Source organism: Micropterus dolomieu, linkage group LG05 (assembly GCF_021292245.1).
Source record: "Micropterus dolomieu isolate WLL.071019.BEF.003 ecotype Adirondacks linkage group LG05, ASM2129224v1, whole genome shotgun sequence".
NCBI lineage: Eukaryota > Metazoa > Chordata > Actinopteri > Centrarchiformes > Centrarchidae > Micropterus > Micropterus dolomieu.
This window is the reverse complement of record NC_060154.1, coordinates 11,177,251-11,195,947: the sequence shown is the minus strand read 5'-3', so window position 1 is coordinate 11,195,947 and position 18,697 is coordinate 11,177,251. Positions and strand designations below refer to the sequence as shown.

At 39.8% G+C, this 18,697-nt stretch overlaps 2 protein-coding genes across 2 annotated transcripts; one reads left to right on the top strand and one right to left on the bottom strand.

Moving 5' to 3' along the window:
* The first annotated feature begins 914 nt into the window (after nt 1-914).
* Nucleotides 915-13,279, top strand: slc35e1 (solute carrier family 35 member E1). The gene is made up of 6 exons (XM_046049500.1): nt 915-1,330; nt 3,237-3,307; nt 6,776-6,913; nt 7,744-7,869; nt 8,007-8,252; nt 8,818-13,279. The coding sequence occupies exons 1-6, from the start codon at nt 1,003-1,005 to the stop codon at nt 9,043-9,045; spliced, it is 1,137 nt and encodes a 378-aa protein (XP_045905456.1). The 5' UTR covers nt 915-1,002; the 3' UTR covers nt 9,046-13,279.
* A 1,380-nt stretch (nt 13,280-14,659) lies between these two features.
* Nucleotides 14,660-17,623, bottom strand: LOC123971004 (prostaglandin E2 receptor EP4 subtype-like). The gene is made up of 2 exons (XM_046049498.1): nt 16,756-17,623; nt 14,660-15,865 (listed from the first exon to the last, which is right to left on the bottom strand). The coding sequence occupies exons 1-2, from the start codon at nt 17,617-17,619 to the stop codon at nt 15,536-15,538; spliced, it is 1,194 nt and encodes a 397-aa protein (XP_045905454.1). The 5' UTR covers nt 17,620-17,623; the 3' UTR covers nt 14,660-15,535.
* Between the last annotated feature and the right edge of the window lie 1,074 nt (nt 17,624-18,697).

Below are 18,697 nucleotides of genomic sequence, written 5' to 3'. Positions count from 1 at the left end.
CTCTGCATCCACATCACTCTCAAATAGATTTTGATTAATTCCCAGGATGCTCAGAAGTTTTTGGAAACTACATTACCATGCTGATGAGAAAATAGTACAATTTCAGATGCACTCTTCTTAGATGCAGTTTCCCCATAAATGCAATTTGAGCTGATTTGATCAATCAATTAGTTCAACAGAAGTGATTGTTCAATTCAAGCAAAATCAGCCTATCACGTAACCTGCTCTGACCTGTTTGTTCTGATAGACAAAAACATGTGAAGGAGAGTGGCATTGTGGAAATAAAACGTTCATTAGGACATTAAATGAAGTGAAATAGAAACACACTTTGGAAAATAAATTTCAAATAAAAAATATGCTAGAATGAAATAACTAACAAACTGTGTATATTGTTGAGTTTTAAAAATGTATTTGGTTATTTCACAAGTTCATGGTTGTCTAGGTAGATTTGTCACATTACAACAGATTGTAAAGTGAAATTAAGCTTGTAACTTCCTTCTGCTACCTAGCAGACAATAAACTAATACAAAAGCAATCATAAAACTGGTAAACAGAAATAAACTATCTTCAGTGGAGCAGAGGATGAATTTGGGTTTAGAAGTCTGATTGTTTAGGGGGGGGGAGCTGCTAGTCTTGTGCAGCACATTGTTCATAAAATTTACGTTATTACTTCAATGTGTTTTATTTATTTTTAACAATATGGGTTTCTATGTGTATAGCCAAATATATACATATCTATTTCAATGTTTATCTTTTATTTATTTAAATTACTATTTAAAATGGTAGATTTTCACCTTTATTCAGATTCAAACTATAATCTACCATTTTAAATGCCGCTCACAGCAGTTCCATTTTATAAACGCGTGTCCATCTTTTATTTTGAAGCCGGTTACCGGAAGTTACACATCCCATTCATTGTTGGCGTTTTGACGGTTGAGCAGCGCTTCCTTCCGGACGCAGCCAGACACACACCGCCGGTGCCTCGTCACTCCGCGCTGGAAGATGGCTGCGGCGGACCGGCCCCCGGTCAGGGAAGGGATCCGGATATTTGTATTGTGTGTATGCTGGTACACGGTCAGCTCGGGAGGCAACATCGTCAACAAAATCATCCTCAATGGATTCCCGTACCCGGTCACAGTCTCTCTGTTTCACATAATTTCTATCGTCGTCTTCCTCCCGCCGTTGTTGCGGGCATGGGGAGTCCCCAAAACAGAACTGCCGAGCAGGTATTACCGGTGGTACATCCTGCCTTTAGCCTTCGGAAAATACTTTGCATCAGTCTCGGCTCACTTCAGCATATGGAAAGTACCCGTTTCATATGCGCACACCGGTGAGTACAGCGGATTTGTGTACCTCAAGCGTGTCAGCCGGGGTAACTTGATGATGTGTACCGTCAGCTGATGTTAGCTTCGTGGCTAACGCTGGGCAACTCGGCGACACCGACATTTAACTGCTGTGGGCCCCGAGTAAATGTGGCTTCCAGGAGGTCGTGAACAGACGGGCTTTCATGAGTTTAATTAACTTACCATGGGTCCTCTAGCTGCAAATTGACCAGCTTTAGAGTCCCCTTAAAATCACTAACTGGCTGCTGTTAGCTAGCTAGCCAACTTAATTAACGCTGAGAATATACTACGTCAGGGAGGAGGGTCCATTACTGAACCTGCTCTGTATTGCGATGTGCTTCCCTAACTTTGATCTCAGACTGCAAGACAATAATCAGATCACAGTTCCTCGTGTAATTAGATTTTGTTTCGCCTTAGAAAACCAATGTGAAATCTTATTAGCTTAGCTGCTGTGGTCAGTAAAACGAACTAGCTTTCAGTCTTTACAGCTACAACCGTGCAGTTCATGGCTAAAACTTACTAAGTCTGGTTTACTTTTTGGGCCCTGCAGTTTGTGGTTTCTAAAATTTTGCCCATCCTATTTATACCAATATCATGCTACCCAGTGTAACAGCACCACACTGCACAGCCTCAAAACTTACCATAAGGTTGAACCAACACATCTCTTGACTGTAGGATTTATTGCAGGGCTGGTATTAGACTGCATTGCCTAATAAAGTGGCATCTGACATCTATAGTTAAAACCTGTGAATCAAACATTCATACTAACTTACTAATAATCTGTCTTACCTTGAAATTGAAGTAAGTAAACTTATAACAATAAAAAAATTTTAAGCAGGTTTAGACCTCCTCTAAATCAGTTTCTGAAATTTTACATTACTTTTTTTTTTTTTTTTTGATATCAGCTTTATATATTTACCAGCAGCTGCCCTGCTGTCTCAATATCGGTGTCAGCAATTGAAATACCCATATCAGTTGATCACTAATCGACAGTATTAGTTTTCATTAACTGTATCTAAATAAACTGGTAACTTTGAATTTGTATAGTTAACTTCTAATAGTCATTCTTAACTGCAAGTCAAGCAAGTAAACTTGAAATGAAACTATTCTCATGTTTAGACCTCTTCTACACCTCTTTAAAGACAGCCGTTGCTGCCATGTCAATAAAATCTAAGTCCTTCTGTCATCATGGATCAGAGCTTGGACAGCGAAAATGTACACTCAGTTGCCAGTCTAATACAACAGTCCTGCAATAAACCCTCCCTTTTATGAAGGTTATAATGTTCAGTTTTTGTTGAAACTGGTGCTCTTGGATTGTACTGCATTAGAGTGAGAGGTGTTTTTCCTATTAAGTGTACCCTTGTTGCTATAAATGGGGTGGACAACATATTAAAAACATTTTTCATTGTCACAGTTCAACAGCACTACAATCTAACTGCAGCATCCAAAATGATCATGAAGTTGAATCAACACCTCTAAAATAAAAATTTAACATTATACTCTTATTCATACTCATATTTACTGCATTCGTTATTAGTGTGCCTAATAAACAGTGTATAGTAACACCAATGAATAAAATACCCCCCTTAACTTCTAATAGTTTGTTCTAACTTCAGCTAGAAGCATTTTTTAGTTAACAGGGTGCCGCCACTCTTGAGTCATTATTAGTGACACGCACCATGAAAAGCCTAATAAACATTGGTGTGGCCTGGACTCTGACGTAGGAGCACTACAAATAAGATTTGGGCCTCATTTTATCCCCCACATATAATCAGTTTTCTGCTCTCTACCTGCTGCTTTTAAATGGATTTGCATGTTTGTCAGAGAAACAAAATGATTGGTATACTTTCCAAGCTGACACTGTCCCTTTTCTGCCTTTTTGTTTTGTCACAGTCAAAGCCACAATGCCAATATGGGTTGTGCTTTTATCAAGAATTATCATGAGGGAGAAGCAAACCACAAAGGTGAGTAGGTTCGACATGGCCCGCTCTGGTTCAGCCTGTTTCTCAGGGTTTGAGACTCAGCAGTGGTGATGTGGCACTGTGTTGCTCCTGTGCTGCATCTCATATTACAGCCATCTGCAGGGGCTTTAGTCCCTGAAGTTGATAAAATGCTCTGTGGGAGGGTGGGGGTCAGGAAGGGGAAACTAACTTTTTATTTTACCTGGTAAAACCCCACACTCACTCTCTGCTTGCCACATTATAGGAGCGGTGTTGCGTTTATGAATGTGTTTGAAAGGCTGTTTTGTTTAATGCATACCATTTTGGTATGCAGTTTGCAGGTATGTGGAAAGGCTTCAAGCAGGTGGTTGAAAATGTCCAGACGAGGGGGGAGGGGGGGGCAGAGTTATATAAGAGCTACATACATTTCTGGCTCAGGGGTTTTGCAGGACAAATCACCATTTATGTGCTCATATATTTTTGATATAAATCCACCAGCATAGGGGGAAAAACAGTGGGAGAATTTACACTATATGGAGTGGTAGATAAACTTGAGTCACTGTAATTAAGTAGGTCTTCATGTGTATCTCACTGCAAGTATAATGTCAGCATTATATTAAACAGACCTTCTTCACACATAAAACAAAGTTCAATTAGTAAAGTTCTTTTAGTATTGAAATCACAATTTGGACAACAAATAGTAAAATTGTAACATGATTATATTGCTGCATACAAATTCACACAATGTTGATTATATTGATCTTATATTATTGGATGATGAAGTACTGCAACTAAAGATTAATCTCCCTGTTGTTTTCTCTGTTAATCGATTGTTTGGTCTATAAAACTTGAGAAAATAATCACTCCAAAATCAAAAAATATTCAGTATACTATGTACTGTTTTTTTACTACTATAAAACCAGTTTTGTTCATAAAAAATTACTTTGAAAATCGATTATCAAAATATGCGGCATTTCATTTTCTTTAGGTTGACTAATTGATTAATCCCCTTATCATTTCATCCCTGGAATTATTGCTCGGCTCATCTTGGCCTCTGGTTATTGTGGTAACGATGTGCACTGTAGCTGAACTAAAGTACACAATTAAATCTGACTAAATTAACAACATTCATCCTTCCATAGATATTATACAAAACACCATAGCGCACCATACAAAGTACTGTATTATAGGAAAAATCTAAAGGGAAACTATGATGTAGACTGTATTTTTATGCATACTGACTGTATTCAGCTGTTGAATCGAAATGTCTTTACTAAGAATGTAGTTCAGCCTTAGTATAATAATAATCAACTTTTTTATAAAGCACTTATCAAAGCAAAGGACTTCACAGAGAAAGGGATCGAAAAATATACCAGTGAATGATAAAATACATTAGGGCCAAAAATAAAATAATAAAATAAATGATAACAAAAGAAAAACATTCAAATGAACAGGATAAAGAAGAGATAAAACAACAAAGTAAGACATCAAAATGAACAGGTGGCTCAGATAAAATCAGGAAGTGATTTCCTATAAAAGTGCATTTCAGAAGACCTAAAAGAAGACGTAGTTGTGTGCACTGTACAGCTGTATTATATTAAAAAAACATCATATCTGAGTGAATAACATTGGAGGCCGAAAAGCTTGATTGTGGCAAAACTCACAGCATCGCTGGAATACAGCTTAATTTTGCTGAATGTGAATAAGGGACCTCTGAGTCTAACATCAGCTTGTCATGTTTGCCTTACCGTCGGCAGTTCAGCGTTGAGACGGGCTGGATGCACAGACTGTGTGTATTTGTGTGTGCGTTTGTATCCTGCTGCTCTGCAAATAGGCAGAGCAGCAGGATACACTGTGTAAAATATACTCAGGGGCCACTTTATTAGGCACACCTTTACAGTGTAATGCAGTCCAATACAACATACTTTTGTTATGCTGATATTAAAGGCGGTGTTGTACTAGACTGCACTATATTGAAAGGTGTTTCTAATTTTTTGTCCTTCCAATATACATAAAGGGGCAGAAACACCTTGAAATACAATGCAGTCCAGTACAACACCACTGTTAAATATGCCCTGAATACAAGCATCATAAATGTAGACTTTATGGCGGAGCAGCTGGATTGGATTGCAGGTGTACCTAAAATAACTAGATGCTGACTGTAGATCTTACAAGAACTCATTACATATGATTAAATAAGACACTCCTCAGATGCATTTGTATAGTCTCCAACTTTCCCCTTTGAATGCACAAAGCCTCCAGGATGAATTTTCAAAATATGTCGGGAGACCTGAAATGGGACACAAATCTAGGCCTCTGCCAAAATAGACAAAGCCTCTCTTTTAGTTCGTATCATGTTTGGATATATCTGCATGTTCAGTGTGTAGGCAGAAGATAATTTAGTTAACTTTTCATCCTGATTGTGTTGAACAAATTGTTGCCTGGAACTGCTCTGTTTCGTCATTGTACATCCTAATATAAAATGTTTATTTATTAACCACTAAATTAAGAGAGCTGGTTTAAAGCACAGTCTACAGGTTTGAGTTCTTCCTTCTTGTCAGTCAGCATGGCTCACCTTATTATATTTTCAGCTTGTAGCCCATGAGACAACTTACTCGGACAATAAAACTGTGGGCGGTTGGATCGTTTGATGGCAGTAAACTGGCAGAATTGCTCATGAAGTGCCGTGTTTTCTCAGTTTCACTCAGAGTGGTTGGTTGAGAGGGAAGAGTTGGAGAGTGAGTGGGTGCACAAGTGGGTTTCATAACAACTGCAGCAAGATTTATTTGCATGTAGAAAATATTGGATCATGAGAAATGGTAGTTTCTGCCCACGAGGTGTTGTCCCTAAGTGTATATGGCACCGGGTAAGAGGGCTTACTTAGGATGTCCAGCTGCCGCCTCTTAAGGTTGTGCTTGCAGGTGAAAATGTTTCATCATCTTAACACGTGTTTGAATGGATTCATGGTGTAATACTGCAGATGTGTTGTAAAGGTTTTCCTTCTGGGTTTCCTCCCTTATTTAGGAGGTTAAAATGTGGCCGTGCTTTGTATTTTAGGCTCTTCTATTATTAGCCTGTCAATGCCACTGTGATAATGATTTGTTGATGTTACAGCAATGCATTACAATTTTTGTTTTAATGATTGTTGTTGAGGTATCACTGAACAAATTGTACGTGGCTACAGGCCACTCAAATTTGTACTAATTTCAGTAGGGATGCAAGTAACGATTACTTTCAGTATCAACTGAGCCGCAGATTAGTTTCTCTATTAATTGTTTGGTCTATAAAATGTTAGACGGCAGGGAAGATGTCCATCACAATTTCCTAATTGCTTGTTTTGTCTGACCAACAGTCAGAATTGATCGGGAAACACTCCCTGACACTGCTACTTATATTTTGATACTTTACTGTACTGGATATAAACTACTAAAGTGGTGTTTGTGTTGGCTCACGCTGATTCTGCCTTCTGTCTCCGTGTGGTCCTTGTTGCAGGTGTATATATCGCTCATTCCCATCATCGGCGGCGTGCTGCTGGCCACAGCAACTGAGCTGTCCTTTGATGTTTCAGGACTAATCAGCGCTCTGGCTGCCACGCTGTGCTTCTCTTTGCAGAACATCTTCTCCAAAAAGGTAAGTCACGCTCACGCTGGTATATGCCACATGATCCCCACACAGAGGAGGGCAGTAGAAGGGGGCTAATTGGAAAATGTGTGTGAAAAGCCTGAAAGTGTTTTGTGGTGGTGGGGGAAAAAAATGGCTAGATTAACAGCTAGATTTCATAGTGTCCAAATACTGTAATAACAAATGTTTTGCTGTCATGACCAGTTATTGTGTATTTAAGTGCAAATGTACTTGCATTTTTTGATAACCATGTTTATGGTTGGTTTGGTTTAGATTGAATTTGTGAGCTTCACCTACTATATTTGTTTGCTTATGTTGACACCGTGATGGAGAATGAGATTGTAGAGCCCCAGATAAATCCTAGTTAGAAAGACATCTTAATGACATTAATGTGGCGTTATGAGCGTGAAGCTAGTCACGATGATGTGTCTAATATCACTATATATGTAAGATTCATGCAGTGGGCAGTTGGAAAATAAGACTTGGTTGTTAATAAGGTCAGTTAGTGTCCAAATGTAGGTACCTTTAAACCTTTTTAGAATTGTATTACCGCAAACAGTAATGTAAGCTACTTTTTGGATTTATGCTTAATGGGGACTGAAGGGAGAATCTAACCTCTAAATGCTGAATCTTTGAGAGTACTGTACCGTCTCCTGCAACAAGATAGTCACTGCATTTCACTGGCCCTTGCACAAATATTCCTTATGAATCAGTTAAAACTCAGTGATCCAGTGAACATATTCTCTGGATCACTGACTGTCATTTATTTCATGCAAATGATACCCACAATTTCCATGTCATTTTGTGAGTCCATTTCCCCCCCCCCCTCCCTTTTAAAGGTGTTGCGTGACACAAGTATCCACCACTTGAGGCTGCTCAACATCCTGGGCTTTAATGCTGTGATCTTTATGCTGCCCACCTGGGTCCTGGTTGATCTCTCTGTGTTTCTTGTCAATGGAGACCTGGTGAGTAGCAGTAACAAATATTTCATAGAATTTGACATTCGCGCCATCTGTTGTGTTGTGAAGGTTGGTAGAGTTCAGCACCACCTGGCTTGTTTTTTGACCCTCAACGTAACCTGTCCGTACTGCCTTCCTTACAGTCGGACATGTCCGGATGGACGAGTACCATCGTCCTCCTGCTCATCAGCGGCTTCTGCAACTTCGCTCAGAACGTCATTGCCTTCAGCGTACTTAACATCGTCAGCCCGCTCAGCTACGCCGTCGCCAACGCCACCAAGAGAATCATGGTCATTAGTATCTCATTGCTAATGCTGCGCAACCCGGTCACCCTCACAAACGTCCTGGGTATGATGACTGCCATAGTCGGGGTCTTCCTCTACAACAAGGTGAGTCCCCCCGACCAAGAGAATAGAGGAAGGGAGAAAAATGGATCATCTGTTGTTCCGTTAATTGAGAAATTTTCATCAGCCAGTACATACATGCTCATGTCAGCAGATATTATCTGTTCTATTTTGGGGAGTTTCCTTCACACACATCACTCAAAGTGCTGCCGTGGCCTTATTTTATGGTAATAAATTTATAAAACAGGTTTTATAATAATTTATTATTTTCCACAGCAACCAGCTGCCACTGTGTACTCTATATTTCTATATATAGTCTGTATGTGCCAGCTCTTTGGTCAATTTACTGTCATTCTTTCCTAAATCTTTTTTATAAACTGCATGTCACTCTAAAAGCTGCTTTCAATATCTCTCCATGCAACTTGTGTGCTTGCCATTGACTTAAATGTAAATGGTAAAGTCAAGTTACACTTTATTTATCCTCTTGGGGAAACACTTGACCCACCCAAACTATACAAGATCAGTGTGCAGCCACGGTGCAGTGCCAGGGGACCGACTCCTATGACTCAAAGTCATTTAAAATCCATTTTCCCTTGTCCTCTGCCAACAGGCCAAGTACGACGCAAACAAGCAGAAGAAGCTGCTGCCCAGCGCCAAGCAGGACCTGATGTCCTTTGACAACCCAGCGCTGGAGAAGATCCAGGCCAACGGGTCAGTGCCTTTCTCCCATGGCTCAGAGCAGCAGCACAGCTGGAACAACGTGCTGACCGACCACTTTCAGTACAGCCGGCAGGCCTACACGACAAACTACAGCGGCAACCACCAGTATGTGGTGTAAGGGCCTGCCCTCGCTCTGGGTCGCTGTCATGGACTTTACTGTGTGTAGCCACCCTCCCAGCAGCGGGTCTTCACAGGCCCACAACCCAAGACTGAAGGCAAGTGCTGTTTGTTCTGGATAGGAAGAATGAGATGCGTCGGTCAAGATGGGCCAGTGACGTGACCTCTCCCACGCTCCTCCCTGTCTAAACTTCACTTCTGTATGTCATTGTTTATTTATACTTTGTTACAGACAGTATGTGATGGTCCGAGAGACAACAAAACTTAAATCACTTTTCAGATATTTTGGTGACAGATTCAGCCATGTTAATCAAACACAGAAATGTGCCACAGCAGGTGGAAAAGTAAAAGGTAGTTGATAAATGATTTGCACCTTATTGTCTGAAAATGTCTTGAGTTTTGTTTTCACCACCAGCTGTCATTTGTTTTGGGTTGTTTTGTTCACTTTCAGAGGAAAGGATGTAATTATTTACTCTGAACGCTACCTTGCACCGAAACAAGAGTCTCCCAGGACAAATCTCAGTGGAAGGCATTAACATTTTGGTTTTAGGTGTTTCATGTTTTGGATAGACATTTTTCTTCATGAGGCATCTGTAATGATGCGAGGAGAAACAATTTGCTTGTTGTCCTCAGTCAAGAAAACGGATTCCACTGCTCTAAAAGCTTCAGGCAGATGGGAGTTGTTTGTGGACAGTGGAGGATTTAACGGTCACTTAAAAAGAGTTTGGAAATTTGTGGTTTCGTAGATGTGGTCTGGTGATAAGATGTTGGTGGCATCGTTGTAGACTGTGCTCGCTTTCCAAAGGGGTTCATGCCTGATGAAGAAAAATGCCCAAATTTCAAAATAAAATTAAAAAAAATTTATTGTCTGCATGAAGTTGATGCTCGTAAACTTGTTGCACACTCAGATCAGTAAACTTTCCGTCACACTTGTTTTCAGCTGGTGTTTTAACTGCCACTGTCGAAAAACACACACCAAGTCTCCATGTCTTTGTATCATGATAAACCTTCATGAAAACCAAGAGTGAGACCAGTTCTGTTAACCGAACAGTCAGTGACCTCCCACATATCTGTTCCTTTTCATTATTTATTTCGTTAACATGAAGCATTGGTGTAAAAAAAAAAAAAGTTAAAGCTTACATTCACCAAAACAAAGCATCCTACCATCTACAACAGATCATACTATAAAGGATGCTCATGCTTCATCTTTCTTCTAGAGTCTAACCATGTTAAATGTAATAGAGATGTTAAAATCCATCACAAATGCTATCACAAATTGATTATTGGTATTTATTGATCTGCAAAGCTACTCAGGCAGAGTGAGATTTTCTCTCCTGTCAAGGTGATTTTTTCAGTCTCAACCAAAGCTGCTCTGTCGTGTTTTATGTTGGGTGGGGTGGGGTGGGGGGGGTTTGTTTGTTTGTTTGTAAACAGAGGCCCGGTTTGAGTTTGCACATCATAAAACTAAAATGTGTTTTTCAGATTGACTCTTTCTGTCAAGTGACTTTATAGTTCTGGTGTTTTTAATTTAAAGCATTTTTTGTAACATTGCTTTGTCAGACGGTCACTGGACAGACTTGATTCAAAATGAGACATGCATGAAATCTGAGGTTTGGTTTGTACAATTAAAGACTAACTGTAATTTCAGGACAAGATATTTGATTATGATTATTGATTACAATGTCTGCAAAATTGGTAACCAATAATCATTTGATAATGTAAAGTGTGGGTTTTGTTGTTGTTGTGTGTTTTTTTATTTTTATTTTTTTTTTTACTGCTTGAGGAACTGTTTAATTTAGGAAACATCTGTCACTTGGTTTTCTCCTGGCAGGATAGCTTGTGCTCTCTCTCTCTCTCTCTATCATGCACACTGAGCATCTCACTGCAGCAATATAAAGTTTTTTATGATCTTTTTTTTCTGAAATCAATGTTATGTAATTCTGCTCATTTATATTGTAGGGACAACGCACGTATATTGAACTTTTGTAAAAGTGCCAGTTGTAGCCCGTGAGCTTGCTTGTTTGTTTTTTCAGCTGTAGAAACTGGTAGATGTGGGTAAAAGGGATAGTGCGGTTGTATTCTAATAATAGGTCTTTTTTGTGTGTGTGTGTGTGTGTGTGTGTGTGTGTGTGTGTGTGTACTATGTTTGCCTTTTTTGATAAATTTTAAAACACTCACAGTATTTAGTCTGGAGAAAAACCCCGAAAGAGCTCTGAGGGGTCAGTGCTCTCTGTGCTTCCCAGAGACAAACTAGCATCAACAACTGTCTGTTTAATCTTTTTTTTAAATTTATAGAACAAACTAGCTCTTATTGCTGAGATGGTTTGAGTTTATAGGATCTTGGGAACCCAAAGCTCTGTTTTTCTACATCAGGGAGAGAAATTACTGGCGTATGTAAGTAACAAAATATCCTGTATTTAAAGAAAGACCAGAAAAGTAGAAACACCTGTTTGTAATGTAGGGAATTGGACTGCTGCTGTCGTTTGTGTGCTGATTATTGTACACTTTGAGGCTGTAGTTTGTGGTGTTGGACTGCGTTAAATTATAACGTATACCACTAACGACAGCCTCAAAAGTATAAGGAGTTGAATGAAAACCTCCTGAGCAACAGTAGCATTTATCCACTGGAACTTTTTTCACATTATGAAAACCTCAAAACTTCATTACCAACATTTTCCATCTAAACATTGAACTAAATTACTGTGTAATGTGAAAGTGTTTGTGCTCATGATGCCACAACAGCAGAGAATTAACTCCCATTTCTGTCGCTCTATGGTGGCTGGGTTTTACAGCTGCACACATCCCAACTAAATAGTTAGAAATAGTTAATGTAACTGCTCTCACCCCCCAAGCAGCATCATTTAAAAGCACCTGTTATAATTAGCATTTAGCATCTAATGGCTAAAACACCAGATATTTCTTAGGACTTCGTGAAGACCCAAACAGACTTTTAAAGAAGAGTGGATGTCATTCAAAAAGGGGTCAGAAATATAAATAGATTTTTTTCTATTTCACTGTAACATCTTCGTATTTTCTACCACTTTAATATGAACAAGCAGGTCACTGAAAATACTGCTTTATGGGCATCTGTCCAGATGTATTATTAAACACTAAGCGCCGCCAATCCCTCAAGGAGACTTGCACACAAGACTTCAACTCTAAAGCCTAAATATTTACAGACCAAATATTTACAGATCTTTCAAACAGCTTTTTTGTTGCATTTTTAGCTAACTGATTGACACTCTGTTGCCTCGTTTATAAAAAGCACTTATTGTAAATCTTAAATAAAATGCACACTTAAATCTTCATACTATCAGATTGGTGCAGTAAATCGAGAATGTGACATTATGCCCCTCTGGATGAGTAGATAAACTTCTTATGTGACGAACAGAAAAAAATCCATAATCCACTATTGTGAGGGGTGAAAAATAAAATATCCAAACTTATCAGCTGGAGAAAAATGTGATTCTGCATGAAAGCAGTGTGACATCCACAAACATCAAGACAAAACTGAAACCGTTCATCAAAGAAATGACACAATCCTTTCATACTTTAGGAACTCTCATGCAATCTGCTATCTGCAATCTTTGTGCTCATTTCCCCAAATTCTGTGATTATATCCTGAATTATTTGGACAGTAACAATCAACGTGAATGCATTTTGGGACAGGCTACGTTGGGAGAAAGGAGAAACAATAGTACACGTGAGATTTAACTTTGTCTTGATAATCGCACCGTCCGCTGCAGCAGCAGATGTTTTTAGACTCTCTCATTCCTTCATGTTTTTGTTCCTCATGTTGCCAAAAGCAGAGATATATAACCTTTCTGATGCTGATGCACCACAGGACACCCTTGTGGATAAGATGTGAAAATTCATAAACCTTTTTTATAATTTTTTTGATTTTCAGTGTCCTGCTGGCTGTTTCTGTAAAGCAAGCTAACTGGGAAAACTGTTGATTTGGATGTCGGCTGTAAAGCTTTTAGCTGGGATGTAAATGTTAATGAGTGGAGGGGGAAGGGGATGTAAAACTTGTACAATTATTATTTTTGTCTGTCTTTAATGGATCTTGAGACAGAATTTTTACTTAACCGATGTTTATAGATTTTTATTTATGGTGTCATGGTACAAGAATGCTGTACAGAGGTGCAGCTACCCACAGTCTTGTCTGCTTATGTTTAGTAAATGCCATTTTTAAATGTTGGGAGGGGGAAATAAATGCATTATGGAATAATGAACATATTGAACGTGTTTAATTGATGTTTAAGTGAAATGCCTGGCAGTATATACACTACAGGCTTTTTATTAAACTTTGAATGCAGAAAAGATTTTAGTGTTTCACTCAGTTTTATGTTAATTATTTTCTAAGAAAGTGATAATTTTACATATTGCACTTGCATCAAATTTTCTGTGTAATTTAAGGAGAACACGTGTTAAATATACCTGTTGACTTCAGGTTCAACAAACAAGAAAACTGTTACTGTCTGCTGGCAGCAAGGACCTGAAACCCTGTTCCACTTTAAACTGGTTCACATAGAGTTAAAACATCTGAATATCACTGTAACAATGGATGAGGACATGTAAGAAGAGCATGTTGGCGGGCAAATGTCTTCACCCAGATCAGAACTTAAATGAATTAACAGTGGCTTGTGTACATAGTCAAGCATCTTGAAAGCACAATACCAGATATTTTTCTCAGGAGGAGAAGGAGGCAAAACCAGAGCTAAAGGCCCCATGTATAATGTACTTCATTGGGTTCTTAGAAACCAGACTACAGTTGGATTATCAAATGTTACTCTGTGTATGTACCTGTTGTTTGTTATCAGCTTGTTTTGGACGTATTCTGCCCCCTAGTGGCCAAAAATCATTGGCTGCAGCATCAATTTTAGCTTCTTTGAGATCAGAGCAACGAGGCATTTCAAAATTAATGTGACCACCTTTTTAAGAGTTGTAAAGGATTTCATGCATACTTGATCGTGTATGTTTTACAAGTAGTCCTGAGTAAATAATGTATCGCCCTCTCATTCTAGTCTTTTTTCAGCAGATGTTTTCAGTGAAAGACCGTTCGAGGAAAGAAAGAGATCTGGGCCTGGGGGGCATTTGAAGAACATCCTGGACAGAAAGTCCTGGTCCTGCAGATGGAGTTAAGTCATCCCTTCCCAGCTCATGATGTTACAGATGTTGTAGTTAGAAAGGAAAAAGAACCAGAACTGAAACGGGGAAGGCCTCTTATGACCCCATGACCCCTTATGCTCCAAAAAAAGTTATAGAGTTGAACTTTTCATTTCACAGAGCGTGACCTTTTTAGTCGGCAGCATTTAGAAATTTGTTTTGTTGTAGTTTTAACTAATTCTGTACAATTTGGTAGCCTGTTTTTATCCTCCAGTGATTCCCAAACTACGGGTCTGGCCTCTCTAAAAAAAAAAACATAAATAAATCAGAGAGGTCCAGAGGTGGTTAATGGGAGAGGAAAGAAAATCTTAGTGTTTAGCAGTTTTTGAAATGAACCCCTGTGAGAAGTTAAGAGCAGAAATATTTTTTTTAGTGTTATATCTGAAAAGTAACTTGAAACTAAAGCTCAAATACATTTATTGGCATTAAAAGCAGTATAGGTCCCTCTTAAACATAGTCAAGTAGAAGTATATAGTAGCACAGAAGTACAAGTAGTTACTTTCCACCACTGGGAGAGCACAATAAATATGAGTTCCAGTCACAACTGAAAGAGGAGACAAAAGACGCCAAGGCGCATGCTAGGATATTTAATACAAACAGGCATCAGTATTACCTCGGTGCTTCATCGAATTCATATCAGTGTTTCAAATATCTCTCCTTATGCGAAATGATCTCCTGAGGAGTTTCCAGTGGACATGTGAGTAACTGGGGGAGGATGGTGGGTCCAGTTCAAACAGACTCTTATGATGTCCATGCCCTGTGTTTTTTTTTTTGCTGTTTTAACACCGAATCTCAGTGAAGTCACCTGCAGGAGCTGGATACTAATCCTGTAGCTGATCAATTTGTGTAACGTGGGGGACGGACTGATCTGGTGGAAGGAGGAGCTCGGATTTAGGTGCTGAGAGATGAGCAAGAGAAAGATTGAGGAAAAGTGCAACTTTAAATGGGTGTGATGTTAAGGAGGAAGCCAGAACACTGACTGGATGAGGAGAGGCTGGATGACAGTGAAATGCACAAAATGAAGGCTTAGCCATGTCTGTAGTCTTGCACTTCGGTAATACCATCCGAGCCAGATAGTTTTTTCTCATCTGTCCTGTGTCACTGCAGGAGACATCTATATAGATGTAATCAGAGCAACCATCCACTTTTATTTAATAAATAATCTTCCAAGGGCTCTGAGGGTCCTGTGCAGCTGTGAGCCCACAGTCTTTCCATACCATGAACAACAGCTCTGAAACAAAGTCTCTGGGCCTGCAACCAGTTGCCTGCAGCATGAGTAGGCAGCAAACATTCATAGATGCCGAACATGTCTTCAGTCTGTTTTACGTCTGACGGAAGCCCTCTGAGTCATACGGAGTGAATTTAACGGTAGCAGGCAGCTGAGTGATGACATTTGCGTTGCACATCAACTGGGTGAACACATGGCTGTCCGTCATGAGTTCAGGATAACACAGATTCCTTTGTGGTGAAGGAGGTGTACTACTGCAAGTGCTGCTGCCGTGTCTGGATAAACTGAGTAACCGTCGAAACAGAGACCTCCTGAGCAGGATGTAGATCCAGGGGTCGAGGATGGGGTTAACAGAGGCTATCCGGATGGCAGCCAGGTCAGCTTTGTCATTTTTCAGTAGGAAGCGGTTGGCAAACACACGGACCTTAAAAGGAAAAACAAGTTATAGCTCAAGTCTTCATACTTTAAATAAGAGTTTAAATATGCTGTAATGTTGTCAGATATGTGGTGGAATTTGATTATTTTTGAGGTTTCCCCATCTCAGATCAAGGTTATTCCTACATTGCTTATGAAAAATGAGAACTATATTAACCCTAAAATGTAGACCATCACTGGTTCCCAACCTTTTTGGTTTACATGCCCTCCAAACCCTGAGGTTGAGAACCTATACACTACATAAAATGTCTCAGCAAACATCCCTGTATCATAACAATTGGTAGAGCATATTAGATGAAAACATCTAAAAATACAACTAGGTCAAAACTCTAAACTCACTCATAAATCTGCTGCAGTACAACACTGTTAGCTGACTTCAGCAGTTATTTAGTTATACTTTTTATTTTAGTTATTGCCATCGGATCATCTTCGTTATTGGAAAATTGAACCAATGAAGCAAAGAATCCCAATATTTATTTCTGTTTGTTTAATTATGTAATTACATAGGTTACAGTTAAGTATTCCTGAATGTCAGTCGTGGACAATACCAAAGTTTACATTTAAGCTACTTACTGTAGCCTACTCACAATATTGAGTTACTTGTACTTTCCTTGAGTTTTTCCGTTTAATGCTAGTTACACTACTACACTTCAATTATCTGACAATTAATTACTCTGCAGATTATAGGCTACAAAAGTAAAATATATGAATAAAGCAACAACATTAAAATGCTGCTTTCACAATGATGCATCCAATAGCCATACTTTTATGTTGTAAGTACATTTTTGCAATACTTCCACTTTGAATGCAAGAATTTAACTTAATTAAAGACCACAGTTAAACCAATTACCGCTTAATTACAATCCCACACTAACTCACCACTAGCGGGGCTGAACAGGCCAGAACCACCACAGAGGTCATCACCAGCACCGCGATCATCTGCGTTTCTGCGGCCGAGGACAGAGCCCTCCACCTCTCCCGGACGCTGGCTCTGGCGACGGGCCGATGCACGGTCCTCTGCCGCATCAGGAGCAGCGCTCCGCACACTGCTAGGTTCAGCACAATGGTGCCCATGATGAGCAGCAGGCTGACGACGCCGTACAGGACGGAGTAAGCGGCGGCCAAAGGCTCGTGTGTCCTCCAGTCGATGAAGCACCAGGTTTTGGACGGCTGCAGCTCGCTCCCCGCCATGCCCATCGTCGGGAGGCAGCAGAAGAAAATGTGGCTGATGTAAATGAAGAAAAGGAACTTTTGCGCGAAGCGTCGGTTCACCCCCCACCGCTGGTAAGTGTACGGGCAGCATATAGCCAGGTACCGCTCTGCTGCCATGGCGCATATGATGCTCAGTCCAGTTAAACCGAAAAACAGCAACAAAAAGGAGTGAAACTCGCAGAAATGTCGGTCCTCCAGCACACGCTGGTCCAGGTAGTTGGCTATGGTGAACGGACTGGCCAGACAGGTGCCTAGCAAGTCCGTCACCGCCAGACCGCAAACCAGCGTGTAGAAAGCTGATGATTTTCTCTCCTGTCTTGATACTGAAAGAACGATTATTGCAATTAAATTCCCAATGGCGCCCCCAGCAAACATAAACATCGGCAAAGCCATTGTCACTCCTGAACGCAGCGTCTCGTTTATGGAAACAGATCCGTGCGTAAAGTTCGGGCTTTCCATCGCCAAATACACCAACAGGCTGGTGTTTGTTAGCGATATTTCCTTCGGTCTGTTGTGGATTTGGGAATGCATGTCCTTTTTAATCCGGTGTATCAGAAGATAAGGGGGTATTTTCTCTTGTAGCCCCATCCCCTTTGCTTTCCAGTAATCTAGATGTAGTTAGAGGTCGTCTGGCACGCACAGCTGTGAGCTGAGAGGCGGGCTTTCTTTAATACATCCAGCAGCCTGACAAGATGGATGGGATGCTCTGCGCGATAGACAAACAGGAAAACAAAAAAAAAAAATAACTTTTTTGTTTGTTTCTTTCTTTCAGTTTCCGCTCCATGTCTCATCTGCCGATGTTTGCGTCATCCAAGCGCTGCGTAATAGGCCTATCTGTGGCAGCCAGTCAGGAAGTCAATTTGGGTGATGGATGAAGAGGGGGCGCTGACGATGATAAGCTGAAGAGGCTTCAGCAGACCTTTCTCACCCAGTTACACATGAGTCATTTAGATGCAGAAACGCATCTTATGGTTTGTAGAAAATGGAACAGTTCGATCAACTCAACTTGTAGCGCAGACAGTTTTGATGGTGACTCTTGAGATGAGTCACCCTCTCAAGTGATGACTCATCCAATGGGTTAATGTTGTTGGATGAAAAGAAATCCAACAACACTGTTGTCAGTCCACCTACATTACGTGTAAATAAATAAATAAAAACATTTAGATAAAAAAAAATAAAACATTTATCTAGCCATACAGATGGTTTGGCATGAGATATATTTCTATATTTCTAAAGTAGTAGTGAATGAACGCAGTTTTATTACAGCTTTGAAAATTTACTTGAAAATAAGCTCCAAAAGAAACGTATACACTGTTTAAAGTATGTTCTGTAGATTAAGCAGTAAGTGGAGCAGTGGAGTAAAACTGTTATTGCAAAAATATTTTGCTATTTCTTTCAGTGCTTTGAGCATTTAAAAAGCTGAGCAAATAAAACCAAAACACATGGATAGAGACCAGTATCAGTAGGGGAGAATTGTAGTAATTTGGGTGAACTGAGCCTTTAACGCTCCTCTTCTGGTGTCCTGTCATGGTGATCTTGTTTCTGTGTCTTTATTGATCAAAGTGTTTTGCCATCATGTTTGTGAATTATGAGCACTTTAAGTTTCATT

Bases quoted from the DNA above. Each gene is read 5' to 3' on its own strand.
- slc35e1 (XM_046049500.1), top strand. From the start codon at position 1,003: ATGGCTGCGGCGGACCGGCCCCCGGTCAGGGAAGGGATCCGGATATTT. The intron at 7,870-8,006 runs GTGAGTAGCAGT...CCTTCCTTACAG, and splicing joins TTCTTGTCAATGGAGACCTG to TCGGACATGTCCGGATGGAC. The intron at 8,253-8,817 runs GTGAGTCCCCCC...CTCTGCCAACAG, and splicing joins GGGTCTTCCTCTACAACAAG to GCCAAGTACGACGCAAACAA.
- LOC123971004 (XM_046049498.1), bottom strand. From the start codon at position 17,619: ATGCATTCCCAAATCCACAACAGACCGAAGGAAATATCGCTAACAAAC. The intron at 15,866-16,755 runs GTGAGTTAGTGT...TTTCCTTTTAAG, and splicing joins CCTGTTCAGCCCCGCTAGTG to GTCCGTGTGTTTGCCAACCG.